Below are 26,509 nucleotides of genomic sequence, written 5' to 3' on the forward strand. Positions count from 1 at the left end.
GTAGAAGAGTCCTGAGCACAGGAGTTCTGTCCCCATGGGGTTGGGGTAGCCACCCTCCCAGCACATTGATGTCTTCTTGTTCACCTTACTGGAAGCCCTGATAATATTCTTATTGATTCCCAACCATCTTTGGTTAGTGGGAGCTTCTTTGAATTGACTCCTAAGTCTTCTGACATGACTGTAGTTTCTCATAGCATCCTTGCTTTCTGGTATGACAAGATATTTCAGACTCATCTTGGATATTTCCTATCCTCAGACCTGGATTCAGCCATTTCTACAAGGAGCCCCCCATTCTTTTAGTGAAAGATGGTTGTTAGAGACCCAAATCTGAGGCTAAAAATGTTCATTGTCGCTAAGTTGGCCATTGCTTCTAGATCTTTTCAGTGGTCAGACTTGGAATCAGGCATATATTTATTTTTATGATCACATATATCATGACTTTATACTGATAATTCCGATTTAAATTCAAGACTAAAGAATTGTCACTAAACGTCATGCATCTTACAACTCTATCTCCTTTCACTCACATTCGTCTCAGTTTTCAATAACACAAATATAGTTACTCTCTTACTCTATCCCACAGCACACACACACACACACACACACACACACACACCAGTGTAAGAATAACAGTGCCAGTGCTGCTACCACCAATGTGATTACTGAAAAATTGTTGATTTTTTTTTCTGTTGCCTTTTGCATCTCCACTAGGAATGTACAGTTAAATTCCTGTGGTTTAAAAAGCCACTTGGAATAGTTCTTCTTCATGTGACTATGCTATCAACTTGGTACATAGTTGGATTCATTTGTTTCTTTTTATTTTTGATTCTTAGAATTGGCTTTCTGAAATCTATTTTTGTTACACAATTCTGTAAAATATTTTCATGGTTCCAAAGTCATCTCCACATAACAAGATAAATTAAAAGAACTCTAGTGTCCTACCCTCCTATAAGTAACATTTAAAAACACTTATGGTTTGTTTTATTCCATTTTCTCAATGTAAACAAATATGTATGTATATATTCATATCCTTCCCTTTTCTTAGCTAGATGGTAGAATGAAATACACACTCTTTCCATCTTGCCTTTTAGCTCAGTAACATATCCTGGAGATCATCACTCCATAGTAGCTATAGAGCTATTTCTTGTTCCTTTGCAGATGCATCATGGTTTATTCAACTTGTCCCCTCCTGCGAGGTATTTGGATTGTTTCCAGTATTTTGGTATGACAGATAGGATTGCGGTGAACAGCTTTGTACATACTTCTTGTTCATATTTTTGCCAGTGTGTCATTGGGAGTGTGTCCTAGAAACAGGACTGCTGGGTCAAATTATGTATACATAAATGCCTATATAATTTGTCTAGATGTTGCCAAATTCTTCTCCACAGGCGTTGTAACATTTTCTATTCGCATCAACACTGTATAAACTTGCCTGTTTCCCTAGAGCTTCACCAACAAATAGTTTGACATACTTTTAGAGTTTTGCTAATCGGATAGGTAAAAGTGGTATCCCAGGTAGATTTTAAACATTTCTCTTATTATGAGTGCAGTTGAGACATTAGGAGCCATTTTCATCTATTTTTTGTGTCAACTGTCTGTTCATACCTCAACATTTAAAAATAAAAGAGTGCTATCGGCTTTTGTAACCTCAAATTTTAACGCTGTGTATAAAATAGGGCTATTTTAACCTTTTCCATCCTACATTGCATTTTTTTTTCTAGTTTTCAGTTATCTTTTAATTTTGCTTATGGTGATATTTTGAAATGCAACATTTTTAATTTTTTTCTTAATCAAATTTATCAATATTTTCCTTTGTTGCTTTTGGATTTTGAATTGTAACAAGAAAAGTTTTTCCCACATCCAGGTTATAAAGGAATTCACCTATGTTTTCTACTTGCATGGTTTCATTTTTGATTTTATATCTAGGATACATTTAGAATCGACCGTAGGGTACAGCAAGAAATGGATCCAATTTTATTATTTTCCTTATGACTAGTTGTCTGAGTATCACTTATTAAAAAGTCCACCCTTCCTTCTATTGGTTTCAAATGCTGCCTTCATCAATACTCAATTTCCAAACACAGTAGAGCTTACTATAGAATGTTCTATTCTGTTCCATGGTTGTCTCATCTTTTTTGTGCCAATGCTAAACTATTTTAATTACAGAGACTTTATAATATGTTAATGTCTGGTGGGGCTGCTGGTCCCCTCCCCAGCCTCCTCCCCTCCACTTTTTCTTAGTTTTCCTTTCCTGGCTATTCTTGCGTTTCTGTTCTTACAAAGGGAATTTAAAACCAACTCATCTAACTCTAGAAAAAAAAAGATGGAATTTTAAAAATTAGGATTGCATTAAATTGATACATTAACTTAGGGAGAAGAGCCATCTTTATGCTATTGAGTCTATTTCAGTGCATGGTGTTTCTTTCTATTTGGTCAAGACTATTTTGTGTGTTTCAGATAGATTTGATTATTGTCTAATATAGATTTCGGACATTTCTGAAGTTTAGAGGTAATTCATCTTATGCTATCATAAATGAGATTTTCTCATCTCTTATATCTTTTTTGTTTATATATAAACAGCATTGTTTGTTGTTTGTTTTGAGATGGCCCTTGCTTTGTTGCCCAGGCTGGTCTTGAACTCCTGGGCTCAAGCAATCCCCCTGCCTCACCCTCTTGAATACCTGGGACTACAGGTTTGTACCACCATGCCCAGCAGCATTTATTTATTTATTTATTTATTTTTCTTTTAGAGACAGGGTCTTGATCTGTCACCCAGGCTGGAGTGCAGCTGTAGAATCATGGCTCACTGCAGCCTCAACCTCCCAGGCTCAAGTGATCCTTCTGCCTTGGCCTCACAATGTGCTTGGATTACAGGCGTTTGCCCCCATGCCCAGCCTCAGCATTGCTTTTTGATGTTATTTTATAACGTGCTACTTCACTAAATCATCTTATTGTTTGTTGTATAGTTTTTACATTGTTCCTTCTGGAATTTCCAGAAAGACAAATTTTTCCCGCTTTCTTTCCAATTCTTATACCAAGTACTTTCTCTTGTCTAATCATATTGATCACTGCCTCTAACCAATGTTACAGAGCAGTAGAGACAGCGGGCATCTTTTTCTCATTCTTAATTTCTGTGGAAGGCCTAATGTTTCCTTCTTAGAGATATTTTATCATGTCAAAGGAAGTCTCTAATCATCCTCATTATTCAGATGAGAAACTGAGGTACAGAGATCAATGAAGACCTTGGCTCAAGATCACGCATTTGGTAAGTGGCAAGCGGCAAGGCTAGGGGCTGTCTGGCTTCAAAATCCCCAGTCTTTGCATCACATCTAGTTTTCATGGAAAACTGACCCCACCCTCTGTCTTCCATTTCCCAACATGGAACTCTCATTTTAAGAGATCTTAAGAGATTTAAGAGTGGCCGAGTGTGGTGTGTGAGAGGGGCTTGGAAAGAGGCCCTGAGTGCCACGCCCTAGTCTCCCTCTGTTTTCTTTAGCAGTTCTCTTGCTTTCCAGACACATTCGACTTCCAGAAACCACCTTTCTTAGAAAGCAGCTTAGTGACTGGCTGGGCACGGTGGCTCACGCCTGTAATCCCAATACTTTGGCAGGCCAAGGCGGGTGGATCACCTGAGGTCAGGAGTTTGAGACCAGCCTGGCCAACATGGTGAAACCCTGTCTCTACTAAAAATACAAAAAAATTAGCTGGATGTGGTGGTGGGCACCTGTAATCCCAGCTACTTGGGAGGCTGAGGCAGGAGAATCACTTAAACCCGGGAGGTGGAGGTTGCAGTGAGCCGAGATTGCACCACAACCTGGGCAACAGAATGAGACTCCATATAAAAATAAATAAATAAATAAAAATAAATAAAGAAGCTTAGTGGCCACCTGCATTATATGAACGAGACCCTTGGGAAGCAGGCTCATGCCTCCTCCCCCTCTCCCATCAAAATATTTCTTCCAGTCATATACCTCACTCTTCCTAAGAGGAATGAATCTCTCTAATGGACTTTTCTCTGGTAGCTACATTTCTAACCATACTGTAGTGTCCCTTATAGCTTGGCTGACAAAGAAACTGCCCCACTGGCCTGCTCTGACCAAACAAATTGCATTGATTAAGAAACAGGCTGAGTGACTTCTTCTTGGGGAAATGTGTTCAGGCCTTTGCAGATTATGATTCTGCCCCCATCGCCTACTTTCCAGGGATGCCAGGTTGTGAATCATGAACAACAAACCCTGTTGCCTTTCTTTCTTCTCAGTGGAGAAGGATTAGTTCTTGTTTCTTTTTCTAAAAAAAAAGTCTTCTAGGACCACAAGTTCTGTGGGAGAGAAACCTGGCCCAGATCTGGATTGCCTGAGTTTCCAGCATGTTCTTCAAATAGGCAGATTCCCTGAGTATGGGCTCTCTCTGTGCAAGGGACAGAAAGAGGGGCTGTGAGCAGCAGGAAAAATAGTCAAATCAGGTCCGTTTTAAACTCTAATCCTTTGCCTTTCAACAGTTTTGATTTCCCATTTCCTCCAGCTGACAGCCTTATCCTTTGGAGGTATAAGCTGCAGTTTTCTCCCATGGAGACCTAGACTAATGTCCTGGCTCCTTAACTTAGAACTTCTGCGCTCCCCTTTCTTCCTCAGGCAGCTTCATTCTCCCCCTGGCTTCAGCTGTTCCTTTTGTTTCGACACCTGGTCTCTGAGGGCTGCTCCTCTGTCCCCACTCTCCTTTCATCTGCAGCTCCGAGGCACAAGGCTGCCTTATTCCAAGCTTGTGTTTGGCCTATTTGAGGGTGAAAGGGCCTGATGTTGCCGCCAGAGCCTATTGTCAGCATCCTTCATTTGGTAAGAAAAGTCAGGAGCACAGAGCAAGGCTGGAGAGGGAAATGGCCCAGGTCTTCCTCAGCCTCTGTAGTTGCCACCTGGGGTTTTTCTGTCTGTTTTCACCACTTAGCGAGGCTTGGAGGTTCTAACACAGCTGAGGAGCGGGAGGAGAGAGGTTTGGAATTGAAATGGAACTTCATATGCATGAACCGTAACTAGGACCAGCTATATAATTTGTGGATCCCAGTGCAAAAGGTGGGGCCCCCTGTTCAAAGAGCAGGAACAAAGTGCGATTTAAGTTACTCAAATATAATGCTTTTTCCTTTCTTCTGTCATGTTTCAACTTGTTATGGTAATTTTTATCTGCTATTTAATTTCCACTCCCTGGGGCATGGGGATGCTCATGCAGACCTTTATAGGCGTCCAGAGGCCTTGCTCCATGATTCTGGGCATGTGTGCACCCCACCAACGGCTGCGGTACCTTTCTTACCGGCCACTGGACCGATATACCATGTCCTGCTGGTAGGGGTGGGGTGATAACCCCCAAGAATATTACGACCTCAGTGCCACCTGTAGGTACCTGGGTCGGGGGTGAGAAAGAGGCTTGTCCTCTCCCTCCAGTTGCTGCCACCCAGGGGCATGGAGCAGGTGTCAGAAGGGGCTCCCAGGGGCAGAGGGGTGGGCCAAGAACCTGTTGTAGGGAGACAGAGGGAGGTAGGACCGTTCAAGAGCCCCTGGCCCATACTCCATTGTCCCACGAGACTTCACTTTCAAAACACAAATTCAAAGATAAAACTATTGGCTGGGCACGGTGCCTCATACCTATAATCCAAGCCCTTTGGGAGGCCAAGGCAGGAGGATCTCTTGAGGCCAGGAGCTTGAGGTTGCAGTGATCTCTGATGGCATCGCTGCACTCCAGTGCAGGGCCCTATGAGACTTCACTGGTGGTGCACCCATGGAGCCAACCCTGGCCCCAAACTTATGTAGTGATAAGGATGGGGAAGATCCCCCTCTCCAGGAAGGCCTTCCTGATTCTGCCATGGTGTGAGCCCTCCTGGCACCCTAGTTTCGTGTTGCTTTCCATGATGCAGCTCTCTGCACAGTGACAGCAATGGTTTCCCTCCTCCTGACTCCTCTTCCTGGCTTTTCTGAAAACCTGTCTTTGTCTCCTCTTGGTGGGGGTGAGACAGGCTGTGGGGAGATTCCAGGGGACAGGGGGCCCCCACTCCCCAGAATGGCCCCAGGAGCTTTCTGTGTCAGCTGGGGTGGCGATGGCGGGCAGGAGAGCCTGTCTCCTTTCCAACTCTTTTCTCCCCCTCTGAAAGCAAGAGGAAATGTTGTTTCCCAAACATTTACGGAAATTGTCGCTTGCTCTGACCTTCCCCACTGCTTGCTCCAGCCTGATCCAAGAAAGTGCCACCAAAATGGACATCCCCACCCTACTCTTGAGTGACTGAGGCCTCTCTTGGATTCTCTGTTTGGGGCCCAGGCTAAGGAGGTCGAATTTCTCTCTAGGTGCCAACTTGGGGCTCAGTTACTGAGAGCTTGCTCTGAGGCCTCAGGCCCTGCATGGGCCCTCAGGAGTCACAGAGGGTTGCCATGGAACTGGGCTGCAGGACCAGGAGGAGTTCTGCGGACAAGGTGGGGAAGAGGCAGCTGCAGGTGGAGAAACAGGAGGGGTAAGAAGTGCTGTGAGGAGCACGGAACACCAGAGCCCGGAGTCTGGAAAGGTGGGCGTGAAGCCCCAGCCAGAGAGGCCTAAGTGAGGGCAGAGGGAGAGAGCTCTGGATTTCTGGAGCCCAGGACCACAGAGTGGCTACCTCTGACCCCAAGTGAGACGAAGGCAGCACTTTGTGAAAGGACTGGGCTGGGAGGTGGCCTTTCCTCTAGGCCTGGAAAGGGGTGGGGGCCTGGTGGGGGCCTCCTGCAGCTCCGCGAGGCCAGATTGACCGAAAAAATCACGAGTATTTCTCAGTTATGGAGTTTTCTTTTGTTCTTCTTGATGGAATAGAGTTTAATATGGCTGAAAGTCTGGGCTGTGCAATATAGAAATAGTAACTCCAGGCTGGGCATGGTGACTCACTCCTGTAATCCTAGCCCTCTGGGAGGCAGAGGCGGGTGGATCACCTGAGGTCAGGAGATCGAGACCAGCCTGGCCAACATGGTGAAACCCCATCTCCATTAAAAATATAAAAAAATTAGCTGGGCGTGGTGGCATGCACCTGTAACCGCAGCTACTTGAGAGGCTGAGGCAGGAGAATAGCTTGAACCTGGGAGGTGGAGGTTACAGTGAGTCGAGATCGCACCACAGCACTCCAGCCTGGGTGACAGAACGAGACTCCATCTCAAAAAAAAAAAAAAAAAAAAAGAAATAATAACTCCATTTTATCAGTTGGTATAACTCTATTTTCAAGTCCATGATTTTTTAAAAAAGAAGAAAAAGAGAACTTTATTCATACCCAGGCCCTCATTTATAGTCACTTAAGAGGAAAGTGAGTCCATATGGGATCCTGACCCACAACTATGGAGGTTGCATGTCTTGGTGTGTGGCTGTGGTGCTCTCACAGGATTTTAGAGCTTCCTAGTCTGTACTCTACCTGTAAGCAGGAGCCAGGCTCTTATTTGTCTATGGATTTGCTGGAATATCTAAGCATTGTTATACCCATTTTGTGGATAATGAAACTGAGGCCCAGAGAAGTCAGTAAGTTGCAAAGGCCCTTGTAGCTATCTGGAGCCAGAACAAGTCAGTATCTATTGAGTATAAACTAAAGTTTTGTGGCCCTACTTTTTAACCTAGCCACTGGGATACTCGATTTCTCCTGACAAGTCTGTGTGGCATCTGAGTGCAAGCGATTGTCCAGCAGATGCTGACATATTGGAGTATCTAGGGATGTTCTGGTGGTTGTTTATCGCACAATATTTGGAATAAGGACAGTCGTGAAGAATCCTGGAGGAATGGCTGCCTCTTAGATTTGACAGGCATTAAGGCCCTGGACTATTGTAAGATGGCTCTCCCTCACAGCCCAGATGGATGCAAGCAGAACAGCAGCACCAGGGGGAGAGCCTGAGAGGATGGTGCTGTTCATCATGCACTCTGTCAGTGCTGTCAGTGGGCACTGACAGCAGTGCAGGAGAAGCATCCTGGGATGAAATGGGAGGCAGGAGGGGCAAATGCGGAGTCCCTGTGTGCAACTGCTTAGCCTCCCCCAGCTACATACAAATAAAATTTTGTGACCTCCTCTTGGGAGGCTGCATACTGGACTCCAGGGGGCCAATGGTCTGAGTTGGCAGTCCCTGGTGGGTTAGAGGCTGATTTTGCTCAGAGGGATCCCAAGGCCAGCATCTGGAGAGAGAGAGGAGGAGGAGAGGAGAAGCCAGCTATCCACAGAGAGACCAGCTGAGAGGTGCAATGCTGGCTGGAGTCCCAGCATTAGAACTACAGGCTGCAGGCCAGACATGATGGATGTGCTCCAGGCGCCGCAGAAATCCCCCTGAAGAGTGGGAAAAGCAGGGCTGACCAAGCAAGGGAGAAAGATGAAACCTCTGCATCCTTCCCTGTCCAATAAGATAGCCATTAGCTACCTGTGGCTGTTTATATTTAAATTAATGAAAATTAGATAAAATAAAAATGCAATTCCTCAGTCTCATTAGCCACATTTCAAGTGCTTGATAGCCATATATGGTTAGTGGCTGCCAGACTGGACAGTGCAGATATAAGATATTAATATTTCCATCATGCAGAAAGTTCTATTTGAATGTAAATTATCTCAATATATTTTGTATTGATTACATGTTGAAATGACATTCTGGACATATAGAGTTAAATAAGCTATAATATTAACTTCACCTGCTTCTTTTTACTTGTTTTACTGTGGGTAATAGAAACTTGTCAATTACCAATGTACTTCATATTTCTATTGAACAGCGTGGTTGTAGGTGGATACAGGAACACACCTCCATTTATTCATTGTTCTTAATACCACATCCATCCAATGGTATTTGATTGGATAATAGCTGTAAAAATCCCTTCTCAACAGTAAAGGTGACTGAGGCAGCCCAGGGTAATGGGGCAAATGCAACTTTGGAGGCACAAAAATTCAGGTTCAAATCTCATCTCTATCCCTCTACTAGCTTTGAAGTCTTGGGCAAATTACATGCCTCAGTTTCTCATCTGAAAAATGCAATCAATGAATGATCCACTGCATAGCATTTCTTTCAAGTTTAAGGAAGATAGTGGATAGTGCACGTTTGGGGGCTAGTGTGGGCTCCTAGCAAACCTCAGTAAAAGGTAGTATTGTTGTTATCATTAGCATTTTAAGTGTGAAAGTGTAGGGGATTATGGTCAGTTTCTCTGGCCTCAGCCTACTCACAACCCTACCCGCTGCCTTCAGCAGCCCCTCCCAGCCCTCTGCAAAGCCCTTGGCACAGCCTGGACACTTACCTGCTGGCAGCTGCTGGCCCAGGAAGCCCGTAGGGCACCCCAATTTCCCGAGCGCGTGGCCTTGCTCTCCAGGTGCATCCGCAGTTGTGTTTCCAGCTCCTGACTGACTTGCTCAAGGGCATGCACTTTGGCCATATATTCCACCAGGCAGCCCCCTAGGTCCTCAACAGCACCATGGTCCCTCTCCAAACCTGGAGCCGGCATGGTGGCCAGGCCTGAGCTCCGCAGGCCCTGAAGGAAGACACTGCTGATGCCAAGGGCCCGGCGGGTCACACGGGCACCCAGGCCACCTATGTACCCACTGGGTGCTGTTCCTACATAGACCCCGGGTGCTCGGACAAGGCCACTCATGGCATTGGTCCTGGAGGCTGGGGGGCTATCCAGGGAGGATGATGACCGTGGCCCCCTGAAGGATGCCCTGCGCCTCTGGAGGGGCATGCTGGAGCTGGCACTGGTGGGCAAGTCCACTACTACTCGCCTCTCACTCATCACCCCTTCTGCCTCTGTGGTGCCCAGTGGGTTTACAGAGTCCAGTGGCTTTTGGTTTACAGCCCCAGCATCCCTGTGGCCTGGTCACGGGCCTCTCTGGAATCTCCCCTATCCCCGGGGCTGCTTTGTCTGCTGTCTTCCATGAGTTTCCATCGTTCACTGAGCTGAAAGAGAAATGGGCACTGCCCAGGGCTGTGTGCAGAGAGGCACTCATGCATTCTTTGATGCAGGGTCATGTGCCCAACCTCCCAGATTATTCTGCTGGTGGTGGGGGAGGCTGGATCAGTGCAGGCTGTGGGGGTAGACCATTTGGGTTTGTGCATTTTACTACCTAAGAGTGGGCAAGGCAGGCATCAAGCAACCCCATTTTACAGATGAGTAAACTGAGGCTCAAGGACCTCAGATCACAAGTGTACTGATCACTTGCCTCAGACCTCAGATTACAAGCTATGACTCAATCTAGCTATTTCAGGGCTTTCTACATCCCTACGTGTACTGGCACATGTGAATGTGAACACATGTCCACACAGGCAATAAATGATGAAAAATGGCAGGAGGCAGCTCCAGGGACCCAAGAGAAAAGACTTGCCTATGGTTTCCTCTCTCAGTCCTGGCAGCAGCTTCAGGTCCTCCCCTCACCTCTCTCCTTTCCTCCTCATCTCTGTCCTCTAATGCTCTGCTGTTCATCAGCTGCTTGCTGTTGGCCAGGATGCTTCCTCCCTCTGGACCTCACTGTCTGAACAGTGGCCTGAGCCTCTAACTCTCTGATGCACCAGATAAGGACCTTGGGCAAATTCAGGTCCCACACATTATGTTCCGGCCATTCCCTACACCTCTGCTTCTCCATCTGTTGGAAAACTGAGAAATAAAAACAAAGAGGGTGTTTTCTGGTAAGCCTCTCCAAGGGTGCCCCAAGTTAGGATATGATGACACCCCCGGGTTTTAATTATTGATCTTGGCATCCCCTAAGCCACCAAGGGTCGCATCTCAATCACTTCTCTAGGATCAGAAAGGTTCCCCCAGTTTCAGGATGACAACATGGACCTAAAAACCTCTGTACATAAGTTTTACCCTGGAGAAACCAGGTCACCAAATCCCAGAGCTGGATATTTTTCCAGATGCTGTAATGTAGGAATGTACCTCAGGTGAGAGAAGGAGAAGGGAGCCAATCTCTAGTGAGTAGCAGATCCAGCCTGGTGTGTGCATGAATCCTGTAGTTTACTTCATGGAATTCTCAACTCAACCTCAGGAGGAAGGAGGTCCAGGGTTGACAGGTACTGCCATGTGGGCTGTGCACCTCACAGCTCTAAAATCACATGTCCTACAGTTGGCCACTGTCCTCTTACGTGAGGAGGACCCTGAGAGCTGCAATGACTCGCCCAAGGTTCCATGTCCAGAAAGTAGCAGAGCTGGGGGCAGACACCCTCTTCCAACCTCTGGGCCAGTGACTTACTTAGGAGTCTCCCTGTTGCCCACCACCCAGAGAGCAGAGTACCCACCCGAGGTCATGCAGGTAAAGGTAAAAAACCTGGTCGCCCACTAGAAGACTCTGTGCACTTCCTTCCTGCTGACCAGGACACTCCAACCCTTCCCTTCTTTATTGTCTTCCACTTTGTCTCTCTGAGATGGCCTGGGAGGTATTTTATAAATATCAGTGTTGGCTATTTGATGAACAGATGAAAGAACCAATCGGATTAAGTAAAGGCCAGTAGTGTCCTTGTTTATTCAGACGTAGCATTAATGCTGTGAACACCACCCCTGATGCACCCAGAAGGGGTATGCGAGCCTGTGTTACAGTAACAGCCTCCTATACGGGTGACACTGACTTGGTTCTGAGGATCTGCATTATTGTGAATTCCAAGGTGTACTGTCCAAGGCTGAATGACAAGTTCAGGCTACTGATTAAGTTGTGCACAAATATGTCATGTTTAGGCATTGTTATTCTCTGCAGAATGGTAACACTCAATGGCCAGGTTAACTTCAGACTTCTCTGGACCAAAGATATTTACTATATACATCCACTCAGCCCTGGAGACGGGGAGAAAAAGGGGGGGATGTACTTTGACACCACTATCTCCAAAGACCTGATGAAAGATGAGTCTATTTTGGAGAAACTGCAAACGTGTTCAAAAAGATTTATTTTATCAAATGATAAATTGCTAATCCTATTAGCTCGTCACATACATAAAACTCAACTTACTGTTAGATTAAAAAATACAGATGGATATAAAGTGGTGTTGGTACTGCCTAAGGAAGACTTAGAGCTTATCTTGAAAAGAATGCAAAATGTATTAGCAACAGAATCCTCTGGCTAATAAAATAAGTTTATTTATATATACATGGCAGCTGAAATCTGTGGATAAGGAAAAATAAGTCATACATCCACATATGTATATATAACATATGTATCTTTGATTACATATATTATATATAAATTTTACAAACAGATTTTTCTCTATGTATACTCACACACATTGGTATATTAAATGTAACAGTTAACAGAAATATTATGGTAAGGTTAAAAAGGTAAGACAACAACATGCTAGAAAATTAAACTTAGAGAAACATTTAGTTGCTTCTTTGTGGGTTGAAGAGTCTTTGAAGAGAGACAACAACCGAACTCATGTGAAGTAGGTTCATACAACATCGAGAACACACTTTCGAAGGCCATCTTTTTCTTTTTTTTTAAGGAAAATGCAGAAAGAAAAAAGTCATGATAGACTACAGCAACAACACAAACATATGACCCAACATTCAAGTTCAATTCCCAATCCGACTATAAGAGCATCTATATTCAAAATATACTATCAAACTATTTTTCTTTTAGACAAAGGAAGTGTCAAAGCAGTAATCATCTCTCTCAGCCACAATCAGGAAAAAATAGAGAAGCAGCCACCTCTGGAAGCCCCTTGGGTGTCTCTGAGGGTCTGACCCTGTTGGCCCTGCTGGACACAGCACGGGGAGGCAGCCAGCCGGCCGGGAACAAGGGGAGCAGTGGAAGCTGAGAGCTGGATGGCAAGTCCACTGGCTGGTGCTGCGAGCAGGTTTGCAGTGCCAAGTAGGAGTATAATGATGTCTTCTCCCAAATGATTTGCTTGGGCAATCTCTTTTTTCTCTTTTAAAGATTGCAGGAGGAAGGTTTCAAAAATTATCGCTCTACTACCTCAAAGCTTCTTAGATAAACATGTTCCTCAGGGGCACGATACCATGGCCTTTTGAGAAAACAAAGCTGAACCCCAATAAACATTTGATCCTTGAAGAAGGGCAAGCATTTTAAAGCTCCAGGGCAGGATCTGCATCTAAACCCTCTCCAAGAGAAAGGCACGGGTGTTTAATGCAGATGTGGGTGTTGGAGGGGATACAGGAATGGGCATAAAGGGAGCATTTTCCCACCAGGGAAAGGCAGTCCTGTTGTTAGCAGTGGAAGTAATGTTAGGGGGACACGGCCTTGGGATGACTTGATGTCCTCCACGGATTCCTGAGGGCTCCATGCTCCTGCCTGCCGTCCACAACTTGGATGGAATTAAACATGACATCCAATGGTGCCGTCATAAGGCTCCAGGGTACTCATCCTCGGAAGTGATGGGATGTTCCCTTTATCTGCTCTGTGCATGAGTCTGCCGTCTTCCCCCGAGGCGGCCCAGTTCCCTTTACAGGTGTGCATATGAGAAGGGAGGAAATGGGGTCACACCAAATCAAGAGGAACCAGAGCTTTAAGAATCACTCAAAGAATTGTGCGCTTGACCACTGTAACATTCAGCTTCTATAGGAGGTCAGTCTCTTACCTCACCTGAACAGGGTTCCTGGGATCCCCAGGTGCTCAAGAATAGTTATTAAGAGAAGCAATCAATGCAACTGCTTTGCTTAGAAATACCTTTATTTTATAAAGCCACAGATCATTCTGTAAAGTTTTTTTTTTTAAACCACACTTGTAAAAAAGATGTTGACAATTCATAGGAAAAAAAGCTGAAAATGTTTCTCATTAAGTCAGGGTTACACAAAGGTTATATTTATAATATATATATTTGTATATTTATAATTTAGAGACGAAAAATACGGAATGGCAAAGTGATGCCTGCTGTAGTTAGATCTCAGATACTTGATCGTTTCCCACAAACAGTGTTTCTTGGCAGAAGGGGTTAACAAGGACCATCCCAGTGTCTCTATAGCCGCCATTGGCTGGGGAGCGGGGCTCTGAGAGCTGGTCCTGGGAAGAGAGAGGGAGGAGATGGAGTGAGCTGGACAAGGCTTAAGAGGTGGCCATTCTTAAAGAAATGTACACATGGGAACATTTATTTCAGCACTGATGGCTTGGTGCACATTTTCACCATCCCCACTGCTAATGCTGAGGTGCCCAGCCCTCTATGCCATTCTTTTAATTAATTTGTGTGTGTGTATTTTAATTTTTGTGCTGTTCTTTCAGATTTTTATAGCAGCTTTCAAAAAATGTTTCCTGCTTCTAGAATCACCCCAATCCCAGGCTGCCAGAGATGGTGCTGCTTTCCTTGTCAAAATCTGGGGGGGGCTTGCCATGCATGACACACATACAGTGCATGGCTCACTGCACTAGTGGCAAAACTCGGTCCACTTGGACCCCAGACTACTTCCTGCCTCTTTCTCACAGACATCTGGGAAACTTCTCTGCTCTTCCTTCCTGAATACACCTAGACTTACTCGCCTGTTTCCTGCTACCCACCTGTCAGGATCTAACAGACCTGTCAAGAGGCTTCAAGGGCCAATTCCTTCCCCCTCTGAGTCCTTCCAGAGCCTGGTCAGAATTATTGCCCCATTTCTTATAGCACTAGTGATGCTGAGCTGAATGGATCTGCATCTCTGTGTGACTGCATAATAAGTGACAGATGAAAATTTCAGTCTGTATGTTCAGTTGCAGGAGGAGAAAAACCTAGAAATAGGCCATCCACTGCCCAGAAGGTAATCTGTATGGCTTTGGCAGGGTTTTGGTTTCACTTACCAATGACAAGCAAACATTTATGGGCTACTAAATGGCTGTACTTGGATTCGGGCCCTGGTGCTAATTTAGAGAGAAAAAAAAAAGAAAGTCGTAGCTTCTTCCAATTAAAACAGCTAATGTCTCGGAACCTTCAAGCCATTTCAGCGCAAAGACTCAACTATAGGCCTAGGTATACCACAATTCTCTGAAGTTTATTTTTAAACAAAACATAAGTAACAGATACTTTCTGCGGAGTACTTACTGCTGTATGAATCATAAGGTAAGGAAGAAATGCCATTGTTGATAAAATGTCTTTTCAGAAGATAAGAATTTCCTTCAGTGTCTGGAATTAGTTCAACACCTATCTAAGGGTAGATATGGGGCCAGCCATCTAAGGAAAATAGTAGAGCACATCAAAGAGGAGACAAAAATCCTTTTCCTCCACCATGGTTTTGGGTTTAATGGTGGAGGCTGAGCTTGGCTTGTCATTTTATAGCTTTCACAAAGGAAGTCTTCACCAAAGGCAAAACCATGTGGGTATGTTTTGCTGCATAAAAAAGAGAGTTATTCAGGAAACAACCAAAGCAAAGGAGAAGAAAAAAGAAGGGAGGAGAGAAGGAGGGAGAAAAGAAGGAAGAAGAGAAAACAGGGAAAAGGAGGAGGAGGAGGGAAAAAGAAAAAAGAATGGAAGTTTCCAAGCACTTTTTGGGCATCACAATTTTGTCTGTACAGCCCTGGATCTGTGTTTTGCTGCTTGCCTCAACACAGCAGTGGGCGCAGGGCAACTGAGGAACTTGCTTAGGCAAACCATTTGGCAGTCTCGAAAGTTAGCAGCTAAAGGGCAGGTGGTGAGTACATGTCCCAAGGATGCGGAACATGGTGGAATATGAACTGGGACCTTATGATTGCTCTAGAGATGGTCGGCAGTGTGTGTGTAGTTGGCTGGCTTCATCCCGGCCCTAGGCTGCCTGTATTTGCCCTCAAATAACGTGAGCCCAGAGAATTGGAACAAATTGTAATATTACCCTAAATAAAGCAGAATAAGAGGAACTGCTTGCTGGGAGGGAAACAGCAAAATCCAATCCACTCTGAAGCCAAGCTGAGCTTTGTGCTGCAGGTCCTATGGCACCCTCCTGGTCTGGAGATCACGACTGGCTGGGGCAGCCCTTTCTCCCAGAGCCTCTGGCTTGTGTTGCATGGCAGCCCTCGTGCTCTGTGCCAAATGACTAACTGGGATGTTCTAAAAGCAAGGGCCTTTTCTATAGTGCGTTCACGAGTATTGTCCTTTGGCTTTGGTTTTCATTTACCAATTTGCAAAGAGAATATGAGAAATTTAACATTCAGGGGTTCACAGACCATATCTAAAGTGGGACCAGCCCCTTTGTCAAGTTACGTATTTTTTTCCACTTACTATAACAGATCTCAGGAACACCTTTTCCATGCAAAATGTGTACAGGCCACACTAAAGGTCAATGCTGCAATGAAGCTGGCCCCTCGTTTGTCCTCTGGTTAAAAATTTTTCTTGGGCATTTACTGTGTGTTAGGCTCTGACTGGGTGATGGGTAAATTGTGGTGAACAACATTTATAGTTCATTCACTTGATAAACATTTATTAAGAGCCTACCATGTGCCAGGCACTGCTCTAGGTGCTGGGAATAGAGCAGTGAGCACAACAAACAATGCTCCTGCCTCAGGCAGCAGGACAGCCAGACCATAAACCAATCAACAGAGAGAGAATGATGCAATGTCAAGTGGTGAGAAGTGCTCTGAAGACAAAGTAAGGAAGAGGAAACAGAATGAGGTTGGAGATTTAATTAATACAGAGTGGTCAGGGAGGGAGGGCCTCCCAGAGGAGGTGGCCTTTGAACAGAGATCTGAAGGAACTGAGGGTTCAAGGTATCCGGGAGAAAAGCATTTCAGATAGGGTGCAAGAGCAAAGCTCTAAGGTGGGGGCAAGCTTCCTGTGCAGGAGGAAGAGCAAAGAGGCCACTGAAGCTGGTGTGTGATCAATGGGAAGCGTGGTGGGGGCTGAGGTGGTGGGCAGGGGCCAACTTGTGAAGGGCATGAGAACAGGAGTCTGGATTTTATTCAAAATGTGGAGAAGAGCCACTTGAAAGTGGAAGCCGTGGTGGACACGGTATCCTGCCTTGAAAAGATCATCTGGCTCTTGTGCGGAGGGCAGACTGCAGAAGGCAAGATGGTAGTGGGGAGTCCTAATTTAGAGGCCATTGCAGCACTCATGGTGTGAGGGAGGAGACTGGCTTGGATCAGGGGCAGAGGTGCAGGCAATGAGAGGTGCTGGTCCTTAGGGAGAACCAATGAAATTTTCTGACAGACTAGAAGTGGGGTGTGCAGGAAGGAAAGGCAGCTGGCAGTACCATCAACATAATGAGGAGCTGCAGGTGAGGTTTGGGTTTTGGGGTTGGGAGGGGGAAATCAAGGGTTCAATCTTGGGTGTGTTGAGTTTGAGGTGCCTATTAGACATGTGCAGCAGGTAGCTGGGTAGGTGAGTCTGGGGCCAGGGGAGACATTAAGGTTACAGGTAGAAATTTGGACTCTCTAGTGCAGAGATGGTATTTAAGTCATGGGACTAAGTAGAAAGAGAAGAGAAGTGACTGGGGGCAGTGGCTCATGCCTATAATCCCAGCACTTTGGGAGGCTGAGGCGGGCGGGTCACTTGAGGTGAGGAGTTCGAGACCAGCCTGGCCAACATAGTGAAACCCTGTCTCTACTAAAAATACAAAAATTAGCCGGGCATGGTCGCGTGTGCCTGTAGTCCCAGCTACTTGGGAGGCTGAGGCAGGAGAATCACTTGAACCTGGGAGGCGGAGGCTGCAGTGAGCTGAGATCACACCACTGCACTCCAGCCTGGGCAATGGAGTTGAGACTTCATCTCAAAAAACAAAACAACAACAACAAAAAGAGAAGAGAAGTGGTGGCAGGATCAAGATGGGGTGCTCCAGTGAATAGAGGTTGGGGAACGGACAGGGAAGCAGTAATGGGAGCTGGGGGAGAGCCTGAGAAGGCGGGGCTTCTGCTGCCATGTCATGGTGCCAGTGCTGCACAGATGGAGTACGATGAGTGCTTCGAATTGGCTACTGGGTTTAGCGATGTGGAAGCAACTGGTTACTCAAGTGGGGGAGAGGGGTACTAAACTAATATCAGACCAGTAGCATATCACAGCTCTAAAAAGGGTCACAATGAAAAAGCACAGGGAGCTAAGACCACCTGACAGGAGAGCTGAACCCAGCCTGGCAGGTTAAGGAAGGCCTTGCTGAGGAAGTGACATTTAGACTGGGCCCTGCAGGATGGGTTGGAATCACAAAGTGAGCAAGTGAAGGGGGTGCTGGGGAGAGCCTGAAGATGTTGCAGGAGAGGCGACAGCCCATGCACACGTCTGGAGTGGTGCTGTGAAGGAACAAAAAAATCCAGTGTGGCTGGAGCTTAGCAAAAGATGGGGAGAGGGGTGTGATGTGAGGCTGGAAAGTTGGGCTGGGTCTAGGTCTACCTTGCAGGTCCTATACAAGACTTTGAACTTTAACTGGAGAGAAATGAGAAGGTTTTAAGCAGGTGAGCGATGTGACCACAATTATGTTTACAAAAGCTCACCCTGGCCCTCTGTGGCATGGACCCACACGGGAAGGACGGGTGGGGTTGTACCTCCACAAGAACTCTTCTCAGCTCTCACTGCCTTACTCAGACGTCTGTTATCTTTCTCCTGGGCCATCTCAATTGCATCCTAGTTGAGCTACCTATTTTTAGTCTGTCTTTCTATGTCATTCCACCCATTTACTCATCCATCAAGCCATTATTTTCTTTCCTTATCCATTCGCTGATCACATATAGGGTGCTTTCACCAGGCCATCAGCATAATCCTTCTAAAACTGGGTCACCCAAAGATCAAAACTTTCAGTGACTCTCTGCTGCCCCAAACTAGAGTCCCAATGCCATAATACCCCATTAAGGCTGTGTCTAATTGGGCCTTTATCCTTCTTTCCTGTTCCACTCTGGCCTCTACTCCACCCTCCATGTGAGGATGGAAACAGCATGGATTCTGTGGTTAAAGTCCTGGGTTCAAAGCTCGGCTCTCTCACTGACCAGCCAAGTGTCTTGGGCAAATACCCTGACACAGTGTATTCTTCTTTCCCTTCAGATCCAGCATGTATCCTCACCTTTCCTCAGGCTACTTCCTCTGCTGGAATGCCTGTTGAAATCCATTAATCTTTCCTAGCATCTGCACTGGAAAGGCTTTCCTCCTTGGGTTTCCACAGCTCTTTGTCTAGAACTCGTCTTGTGTTTCCCCTAATTGGCTTTGTTTTTGGATGATGCTGGGGTTTGTCCCCCAGCCACGTCTCAGAACCTGAGCCCCTTAGGAGCAAGCTCTCATCTTCATAGTGCCCCCGGAGTGCTTGGCACAAAACAGGTCCTCGCTGAGTATTTGTTCACTTGTTCCCAGAAACCAAAAGTCCCAGGAACAGTGCTTCCAAAACTTACTGTGCAGAAAGCACCTGGCGATTCTTGCTAAAACACAGATCCTGGCTCAGTAGGACCAGAGTAGGGCCTACAACCTCTTGGGTGTTACTGATACTGCTGGTCCATAGGGCCATACGTTAAGGAGCAAGGCACTCAGAAATGAGCAGATGTCCCATGGCTCTCTTTGGGCCTGGTTTCCCTGCAGTGGGGCCAGCACTTTCAAGCTCATTACCTCAGAGGTTTCAAGGGACTGGATCTCCCTGGGCAGCTCCACAGCATGCCTGTTGAAGTAGTCCATGGTGATGGTGTTGTTCCAGTAGCTCAGGTTGTTCTCCGGGTTGGCGGTCTTCTTCTTCCTCTTCATGCAGCACACCGTCAGCAGGACAGCTGTGGAGACAGTGCAAGTCAGAGAAGAGAGGGAGGCAGCAAGGATGGTGCCTGGGTTGCACCACCGAACTGATGAGGAGAGTTCCCAGCTGGAGTAAGTGTATGGTGGGAAAAGGGGCAGGGCATGGTGAACTGTACAAAGTGAGCCTTAATTCCACAGAAGACCTTTACAGCAGAAGTTCACAGAGCAAAATCATGGGGCAGAAGTCTTGAATGCTGATAAAATAGCTTTTCTGGTACTATCATCATCATTATCATAAAAAAATCCTTTGCTAATAGTTATACAGGGCTTATATCCCAGGCATGGTTCCAAGCACATTAGAAATATTAATTCATTTAATCCTCCATTTAGCCCCATAAAGTCAGTACTGTTAGGATCCCCATTTTACAGATAGGAAAACTGAAGCTCAGAGAGGTAAAGTGATAGGCCCAAAAGCAAACCCAGACATCTGGACTCCAAAGTCTATGTTTTTCTTTTTTTTTTTTTTTTTGATGGAGTCTAGCTCCATTGCCCAGGCTGGAGTGCAGTGGCGCAATCTTGGCTCACTGCAACCTCTGCCTCCTGGGATCAAGCGATTCTCCTGCCTCAGCTTCCCAAGAAGCTGGGATATTACAGGTGCCTGCCACCATGTCTGGCTAATTTTTGTATTTTTAGTAGAGACAGGGTTTTGCCATGTTGGTTAGGCTGGTCTCGAACTCCTTACCTCAGGTAATCCGCCTGCCTCAGCCTCCCAAAGTGCTGGGATTGATTACAGGTGTGAGCCACCGCACCTGGCCAGTCTATGCTCTTAACCAGCTGATTCCTGCCTTAGACTGACGCAAAAGCTCACCTGCACAAATGGCCTGAGGTGGGCTCCACACAGCTTGACTGAGCACAGTGTGACATGTGACCCTGTCTGTTCATCCCTGAGACTCCCAGTGCCCAGGAGAAAGAATTATGTCTGGATATTGTTGATTAACCATGTGTGAATTGAGTGGCTTGTGAGCAGGGAAGGCTTCTGAGGTCAGAGAGGTGGGGTGGCCTATCCAGATTCACACAGCAGAAGGGTAACACAAGAACAAGGGTGACAGAGGCCTCTTGGGGAGAAGCCATGAAGTGAGGACTGAGTATATCCTGCCCCAGGTTCATCATCACCAGAGCCTCTGGGGATGAGGGGAGCTGAAGCCAAGAGCCACATCTGACATCCTGGTGGTGCCAACCATCTCTGTGCTGGGGAGTCGGGGGCCCAGGCTGGGTTGTCCAGAGAGGCCAGCACCAGGGGTTGGCAGAGGGCCAGCTCTGTCTGCAGCAGCCTGAGGGTCTGGCCAGCATCAGGGGTGGGTTCATGCCAGGGTGTGGGGCAGTTGCACAAGCTGGCACCTGTACAGGCTGAGACCTCAGAGCCCAGAGTCCAGGGCCCTGTGGGCTGCCTGGGGAATTCTGTAGCTTTCTTTCCAGCTGCCAGCCTTGCTGGCCTCTCAACCTGGAAAGGTCTCTGTACAAGGTTAGGAGATAGGGTAAGTTTCTACTTTATCTGATCTGCTTTGATCAAAAAGACTTCTAATTTGCTTTTCAGTCTTCCAGATCCTTTTTAAAAAATCTTTAAAACATAGAGGGAATTTCTGAATGTTTGGGCTAACAGGGAATTTAGAGATTAGCTGGTACAGAACTTGTCAAATGTTGTAGATCTCTTTCCTCTTTCCCTCCTTTCCTTCCAAAGAACCCTTTCTTCAGATGGTTGAAGAGGAAAGGGGCAAGGAGGGGGCTGTGGTGCTCAGCCTGAAACTTGCTAATTTAGGCCACCTCCTTATTCTACAGAGGAGAAACTGTGGCCTAAAGTGCTGGACGACTTGCTACAGGTCACAGGTATGTGAGTGGCAGAGCTGGAACAAGACCCCGGGTCCCCTCTCCCCTTCTCTGGTGTCTCTGTTCTTCACTGTCACTACCTTTCACCCTGCTCCTGTGGCTGGCATGGTGAAACACCTGGAGGAGTTCTAGCTGGTGTGACAGAAGCCATAAAGAGGGAACCATCTGGGAAGTGGGAAAAGTGCTGTTTCCTCAGCTCCAGCTCAGTTTTGGTAGAGTTAGAGCTAGAGGGAGGGGAGCAATTGGGACAAACAGAACAACTCTTCAGTTATCAGCCTGTAGGGGCACATCCCATCATGCCCCACAAAACACTGCCATAGACACAGAACACAGGCTGGCAGGGGAAAAGCGTATCTGTGAGTCAGATTTGTATAGTTTGCACACCTCTCTAAGGTAGATATTTGTGCCTCTGATCTATTGAGCAGTTACAAGCAAACAGAATCAAAGTGACAGATGCCATCTTAGGCCTAGTCAATATGGCAAAAGGGACATCGAATTTAGAATTAGAATCTAGGTGACAATCTATTACTTGCATGACTTGACTAAGTTACTTAACCTCTCTCAGCCTCAGCTTCCTTGGGGAGATTAAATGCAGTCATACATCTGCCAGCGCTTCAAATTGTCCCTGGTGCACAGTAGGTGCTGAACCAAATCAGCCCCTTCCCCCAGCCTACATTCTTATTCTAGAAGGTGGGGCATGGAAACCTAGAGAGGTGAACTTGCTCAAGCCCATGCTAACCTGGGCTGGTAGAGGTTGCAGAATCCAAGTCCTCCACCCCCCAGTCCAGTGCTCTAACAGCCCATGTTGTTAGAATGCCAGATGCAGAGATCCTGCCCTGCGGGAAGGCCTGGGAGTCAGAACAGAAAGTCCTGCTCCATGCTGTCTTCCCCTCACATGTTCGTGCTCCTGGCCTGATTATATTTCTCTCAGAGAGTTTCCAGTGCTTCTCAAACACCATTTCATTTACGTACTGGAAGCCAGCCTGGCTACAGAAAGACCTAGGTTCAAGTTGTGACTCTGCCATGTATTCCACCTGGAAAGTCACTTAAGATGAACTTCATAGGCTTGTGATGAGAATTAAAGAGATCATGGATGCAAAATGCCAAACACAATGTCTGACACACAATGGATGCTTAATTAATGACAGTTCTCTTCCTGTTTTCCCAACATCCTCTACAAGAGACATCTAGAAAGAAAAACTGTGTTATATGACTATTGGGTGACTCAAGGCCAAAGCTCCACCTAGGGGTTAGAACATTCACTATTTCAGTGGTCTCACCTTTCATCCGAGAAAGAAAAGTACAAGTCAGACTTACAGGGTCTCTACTATATTCCCAGCACTGACCCAGGCACTTTAAAGCTTATTTAGCCCACATGATAACTGCCTGAGGAAGGCACTGTTGCTCTTCCCATTTTCAGAACAGGTAACTGAAGGTCATAGAAGCTAATAGTATTGATCTTGATCACCCAACTAATTACTGCAACTTGAATCCAGGTCTTGATGACCTTCAAGTTGATATCCACTATCCTATATTGTCCTGAACACCGGAGGGTATAGAGATGACATATGCAGAAGCGTTTTGTAAACTACGCAGCTCTATGCAAACACAAGATGTTAGCTGTTCCCTTTCCCATTTAGTTGAAAAGCTTCAACTGCTCTTTTTCTCCTGAGGCAGTAGCCATCAAGACTCTGGAGGAGGTCGTGGAGTCCCAATTTTCTTGAGTTTTAAAACAGAGTTGGGAATTAAGCAAGCTCTCTTGGGTTCCCAGGAATGTCACTGGGGAGTCATCCATGGCTTGTCAGATGTGTGACAGGAAGAAGAGGGGTCACTCCATTTTCAGATGGAGCCCTGAGTACTGTATTCACATTTGTGGAAGGGCATGCTTTCAGGTGATAGGACCTGCTCTGTGATGAGAAATGGAAATGAAACCCTGCAGGTCCCCTGAGGATTCAACCTTTCAAACAACTATTGAATTGCTCTTTCCCGGGCCTGTTTGAGTAGGCATTGCAAATCTTAAAAACCATAAGATGACTAATCATCACTGTTTTATCACTGCCATTTATTGAGTACCTTCTCCATGGCAGATGCTAAGATAAGACCTAACATGCATCGTCTCTGATTTTACAAGTCTTCGAGGTTGCAGCCATGAAAATGCCCTGGTCAGCCATGATTGACCATGACAGGGGTACTAGTGCAGGCCTGTTCCTGCTGGACATGGAACCCCTCTAATGGCTCAAGGACACCCATTGGCTGGCAGAAACTTTCTTAGAACAACACTGTAGTCTAAGACTCTTCCTACTGAATTCTCTTTCCTTCTCCCTCTCCTTTCATGGGGGTCAGGCCTGCACTGCAGTCTGGGGCTTCCTCTGCCTACTTCGGTTCCTTCCTGAACATTTTACAGGTGTTTCCCCCAATAATTCTCTTATATACCTAATCCCATCTTGGTGCTTGCATCTCGAAGGAACTAACACAGTGGACAGCAGTCCCATTTTGCAGACAGGAAGACACTGGATCAATGATTAAGTTACTTGTGTAAGTCCTATAGCCAACAAATGTTAAGAGCTGGGGTTGTGTGCAGGTATGTTTGATTCCACAAGCCAAGTCTTGGAAGTACACCAGGCTTCCTCTCTAATGATCTATGCAGACTTAACTGTGAGGACAGGGAGTGATGACACATTTCAGTTTGGCCCCTTTGTTTTGTTGATGAGAAACCTGAGACCAGTGAGGGAAAGGATTCGCCCACGGGTGCCAGTGGGAGGGGTGTACCTGGGCTGTGCACAGCCATTTTCCTTCTTTGGAGGCTGAGGGAGGAGGTCACAGGGAGGCCTCAGGGTATGGAGGGAGGTCAGGCTGGGGGGCTTAGTGTCTGACCCACCAGCCTGGCAGGCGGGAATGTGCCTGTAGAAGGCCATGGCCCTCTTGGGGAGAAGCCATGAAGTGAGGACTGAGTGCTGGCTGGAGGTGCTGGCTGGGATGCACAGGGAAGAGCTGTCAGAGTGTGGGTCTAACACTGGAACAGCTGGGGGACATCCCCTGGATATCCCTGCCTTGCCTTGAGGCTCTCCCATCCCTGTTTGATCCGTAAGCTCCAAGGAGATATGTTTCCCAGCCATAATGCCTTCTGATCCCAATCTCTTCTACTCTTTTCATTGGCAAGAGTCATTCTCACCCGGGTCTTCTTATATAATAATTATAAACTCACTCAGGGCCTGTGAGTGAAAAGGCACACATACACATTCAGGTCTAATATTCACTGAGCAACCATCAGCACAATGGTATGTGATCTCTTTGAATGCTGCACTCATGCTCCAGTATCTAGAAGGAGGCCAGATTGCTCTGGGCCCCAGGTGCAGAGGGTGCCCTCAAGTGTCTAGTGTCAGAGAGGGGCTACTCCACTTTGGCCAGGGTGAACTTGAGTTGGTGATGACAAAATCTGCAGCTAGTCTTTTTTTCTAATCTCACCCTCCAAATGGCCCCATCTTCTTGCAGAGAGGATGGGTGAAGACATTTTCAAAAATGGACATCACATGTGACAAACAAACAGGCAAAGGACCCTGCCAGAGCCACAAAACTGACATGCTCTTGAAAACTCAGACTGCTGACAATGGTGAAAGCCGACCAATTCAGCGCCAGGCGTGGAGGCTTCTGGCAAGATTGGTGGGCTCTGTGCATCCTGATGGTGGCAGCAGAGACCAGCTTGGGAGCCACCTGGCTCCTCTGCCCTAGCCCATTATGGCCTGAATCCAATCAATTTCAGTTCTCAGCACTTCTGAAAATGTGTGTGGCTTAGAGTGTCTGGCAGGGCTCAGGAGAGAAAAGCATTTCTCAGCCCCGGGACACATATATCCTTCCAGGCACTGGTTGCGGCTTGCAATCTGGGAGGGCAGGTGAACTGACACCCTCCCTCCTTGCGCAGGCCTGGGATCTGCCTTACTCAACCCCCACTTCTACCAGGAGCAGAGGATCACCCCTGCCCAGCACCCCACCCATCTGAATTCTGACTCTGGTGGCTTCAGAGAAGCAGGGCAGGGGCCAGTGCTGGTATGAGATGCCAGATGAGAGGAAACTGATGCATGCACTTTGCTACTGACTCAGAGTGCCTGAAATGTCTGGCAAACTGGCAAAGAATGAAACCCTTCTTTGAGGTCTGTAGAGTAGTTTTAAGATAAATGAAGCCACTGAGAAGGTCCAAAACAAGGGGCCATTAGACCTGGAAGAGGTCTGCTTTCCTGATAACTAGAGTGGTGCTGGGCTACGAAAACAGCCCAAATAGACGAGGATAGTTCCTGAGGGCACAGGGTTCTAAAGCTGGACAAATATTCTTCCACCTTAATGGCCCTCTCATTGGAGCCTTCACAGGGTTAATGATGGTCCCGTAGGAGTTGGGGCCATGACTGAGGACATGGAGCTGATGTGGAGGCAGTCAGGGCCGAGGCAAGAGCCTCCTTGTGTATAGTGGAAACGCAAGACAGACATCAAAGGGAGTGGGGTGTGCAGTTCCCAAGGGGCTACCAGTGTCCACTTTAGAAAGTAATATGTTACATCTCCAGCACCTGAAGGCTCCTTTCAGGGTGCCAGAAGAATCCTCAAGGGACAGTTCCAGGCTGTGTCCTTGCTCTTGTCTTGGCTGACATTTTTACGCATGGTTTAGGCAGCCCATGGGCTTTCCAGCTTTGCAGCAAGATCTGATCTAATTTCAAGCTTATACGTAACAGAAGGGCTGGGGGAGAAGTGGGAGTCCTTTTAGAATTGCAAAATCCAGGTGGGTGTAGCCTGTGGGGTGCAGGCTATCCAGCTCAAAGAGGGAGGCCCACATCTCAGATTCCCTCATGCTCAGCACAGTGTCTGGCACACAATGGGCACAAAGGAAATCCTGCACTGAATCAAATAGATTTTGTACTACCAGATCTAGGCTGACTCACTCCCTACCTGTAAGGTGTGGAGGATAGCTGGAGTCACTGTGGCACCTGTGTGTTTAGCAGTGTGTTTGCTTGTTCCTGCTTTTATTTCTCTGGCTGGTCTAAGAATGGAATGATAAAAAAAATAACGGAATGCACTTTGTAAACGAGAGCATCCTAGACACATGTAAAGATTGGAAAATTAGAAAG

At 46.6% G+C, this 26,509-nt stretch overlaps 2 protein-coding genes across 7 annotated transcripts in view; both read right to left on the minus strand.

Moving 5' to 3' along the window:
- The window catches only part of BFSP2 (beaded filament structural protein 2), a 76,045-nt gene extending 66,276 nt beyond the window's left edge, over positions 1–9,769 (minus strand). Inside the window, exon 1 of the mRNA XM_055295399.2 lies at positions 9,253–9,769. Within this exon, the coding sequence (XP_055151374.1) occupies positions 9,253–9,741 (489 nt within the window). The 5' untranslated portion in view covers positions 9,742–9,769. The remainder of the gene's footprint in view (positions 1–9,252) is intronic.
- Positions 9,770–11,861: 2,092 nt separating this feature from the next.
- Positions 11,862–26,509, minus strand: part of TMEM108 (transmembrane protein 108) — a 373,007-nt gene continuing 358,359 nt past the window's right edge. For 4 of the 6 annotated variants that reach the window (XM_063610729.1, XM_063610728.1, XM_055295395.2 and 1 more), the window contains 2 exons: positions 19,398–19,552; positions 12,415–13,948 (listed from right to left, as the gene is read on the minus strand). In XM_063610729.1, coding sequence (XP_063466799.1) covers positions 13,826–13,948; positions 19,398–19,552 — 278 coding nt within the window. In that variant the 3' untranslated portion in view covers positions 12,415–13,825. Of the gene's footprint in view, positions 13,949–19,397; positions 19,553–26,509 lie in introns of all 6 variants that reach the window. The other 2 variants (XM_055295394.2, XM_055295393.2) reach the window with 1 other exon arrangement.

Source organism: Symphalangus syndactylus, chromosome 10 (genome assembly GCF_028878055.3).
Source record: "Symphalangus syndactylus isolate Jambi chromosome 10, NHGRI_mSymSyn1-v2.1_pri, whole genome shotgun sequence".
Taxonomy (NCBI): Eukaryota; Metazoa; Chordata; class Mammalia; order Primates; family Hylobatidae; genus Symphalangus; species Symphalangus syndactylus.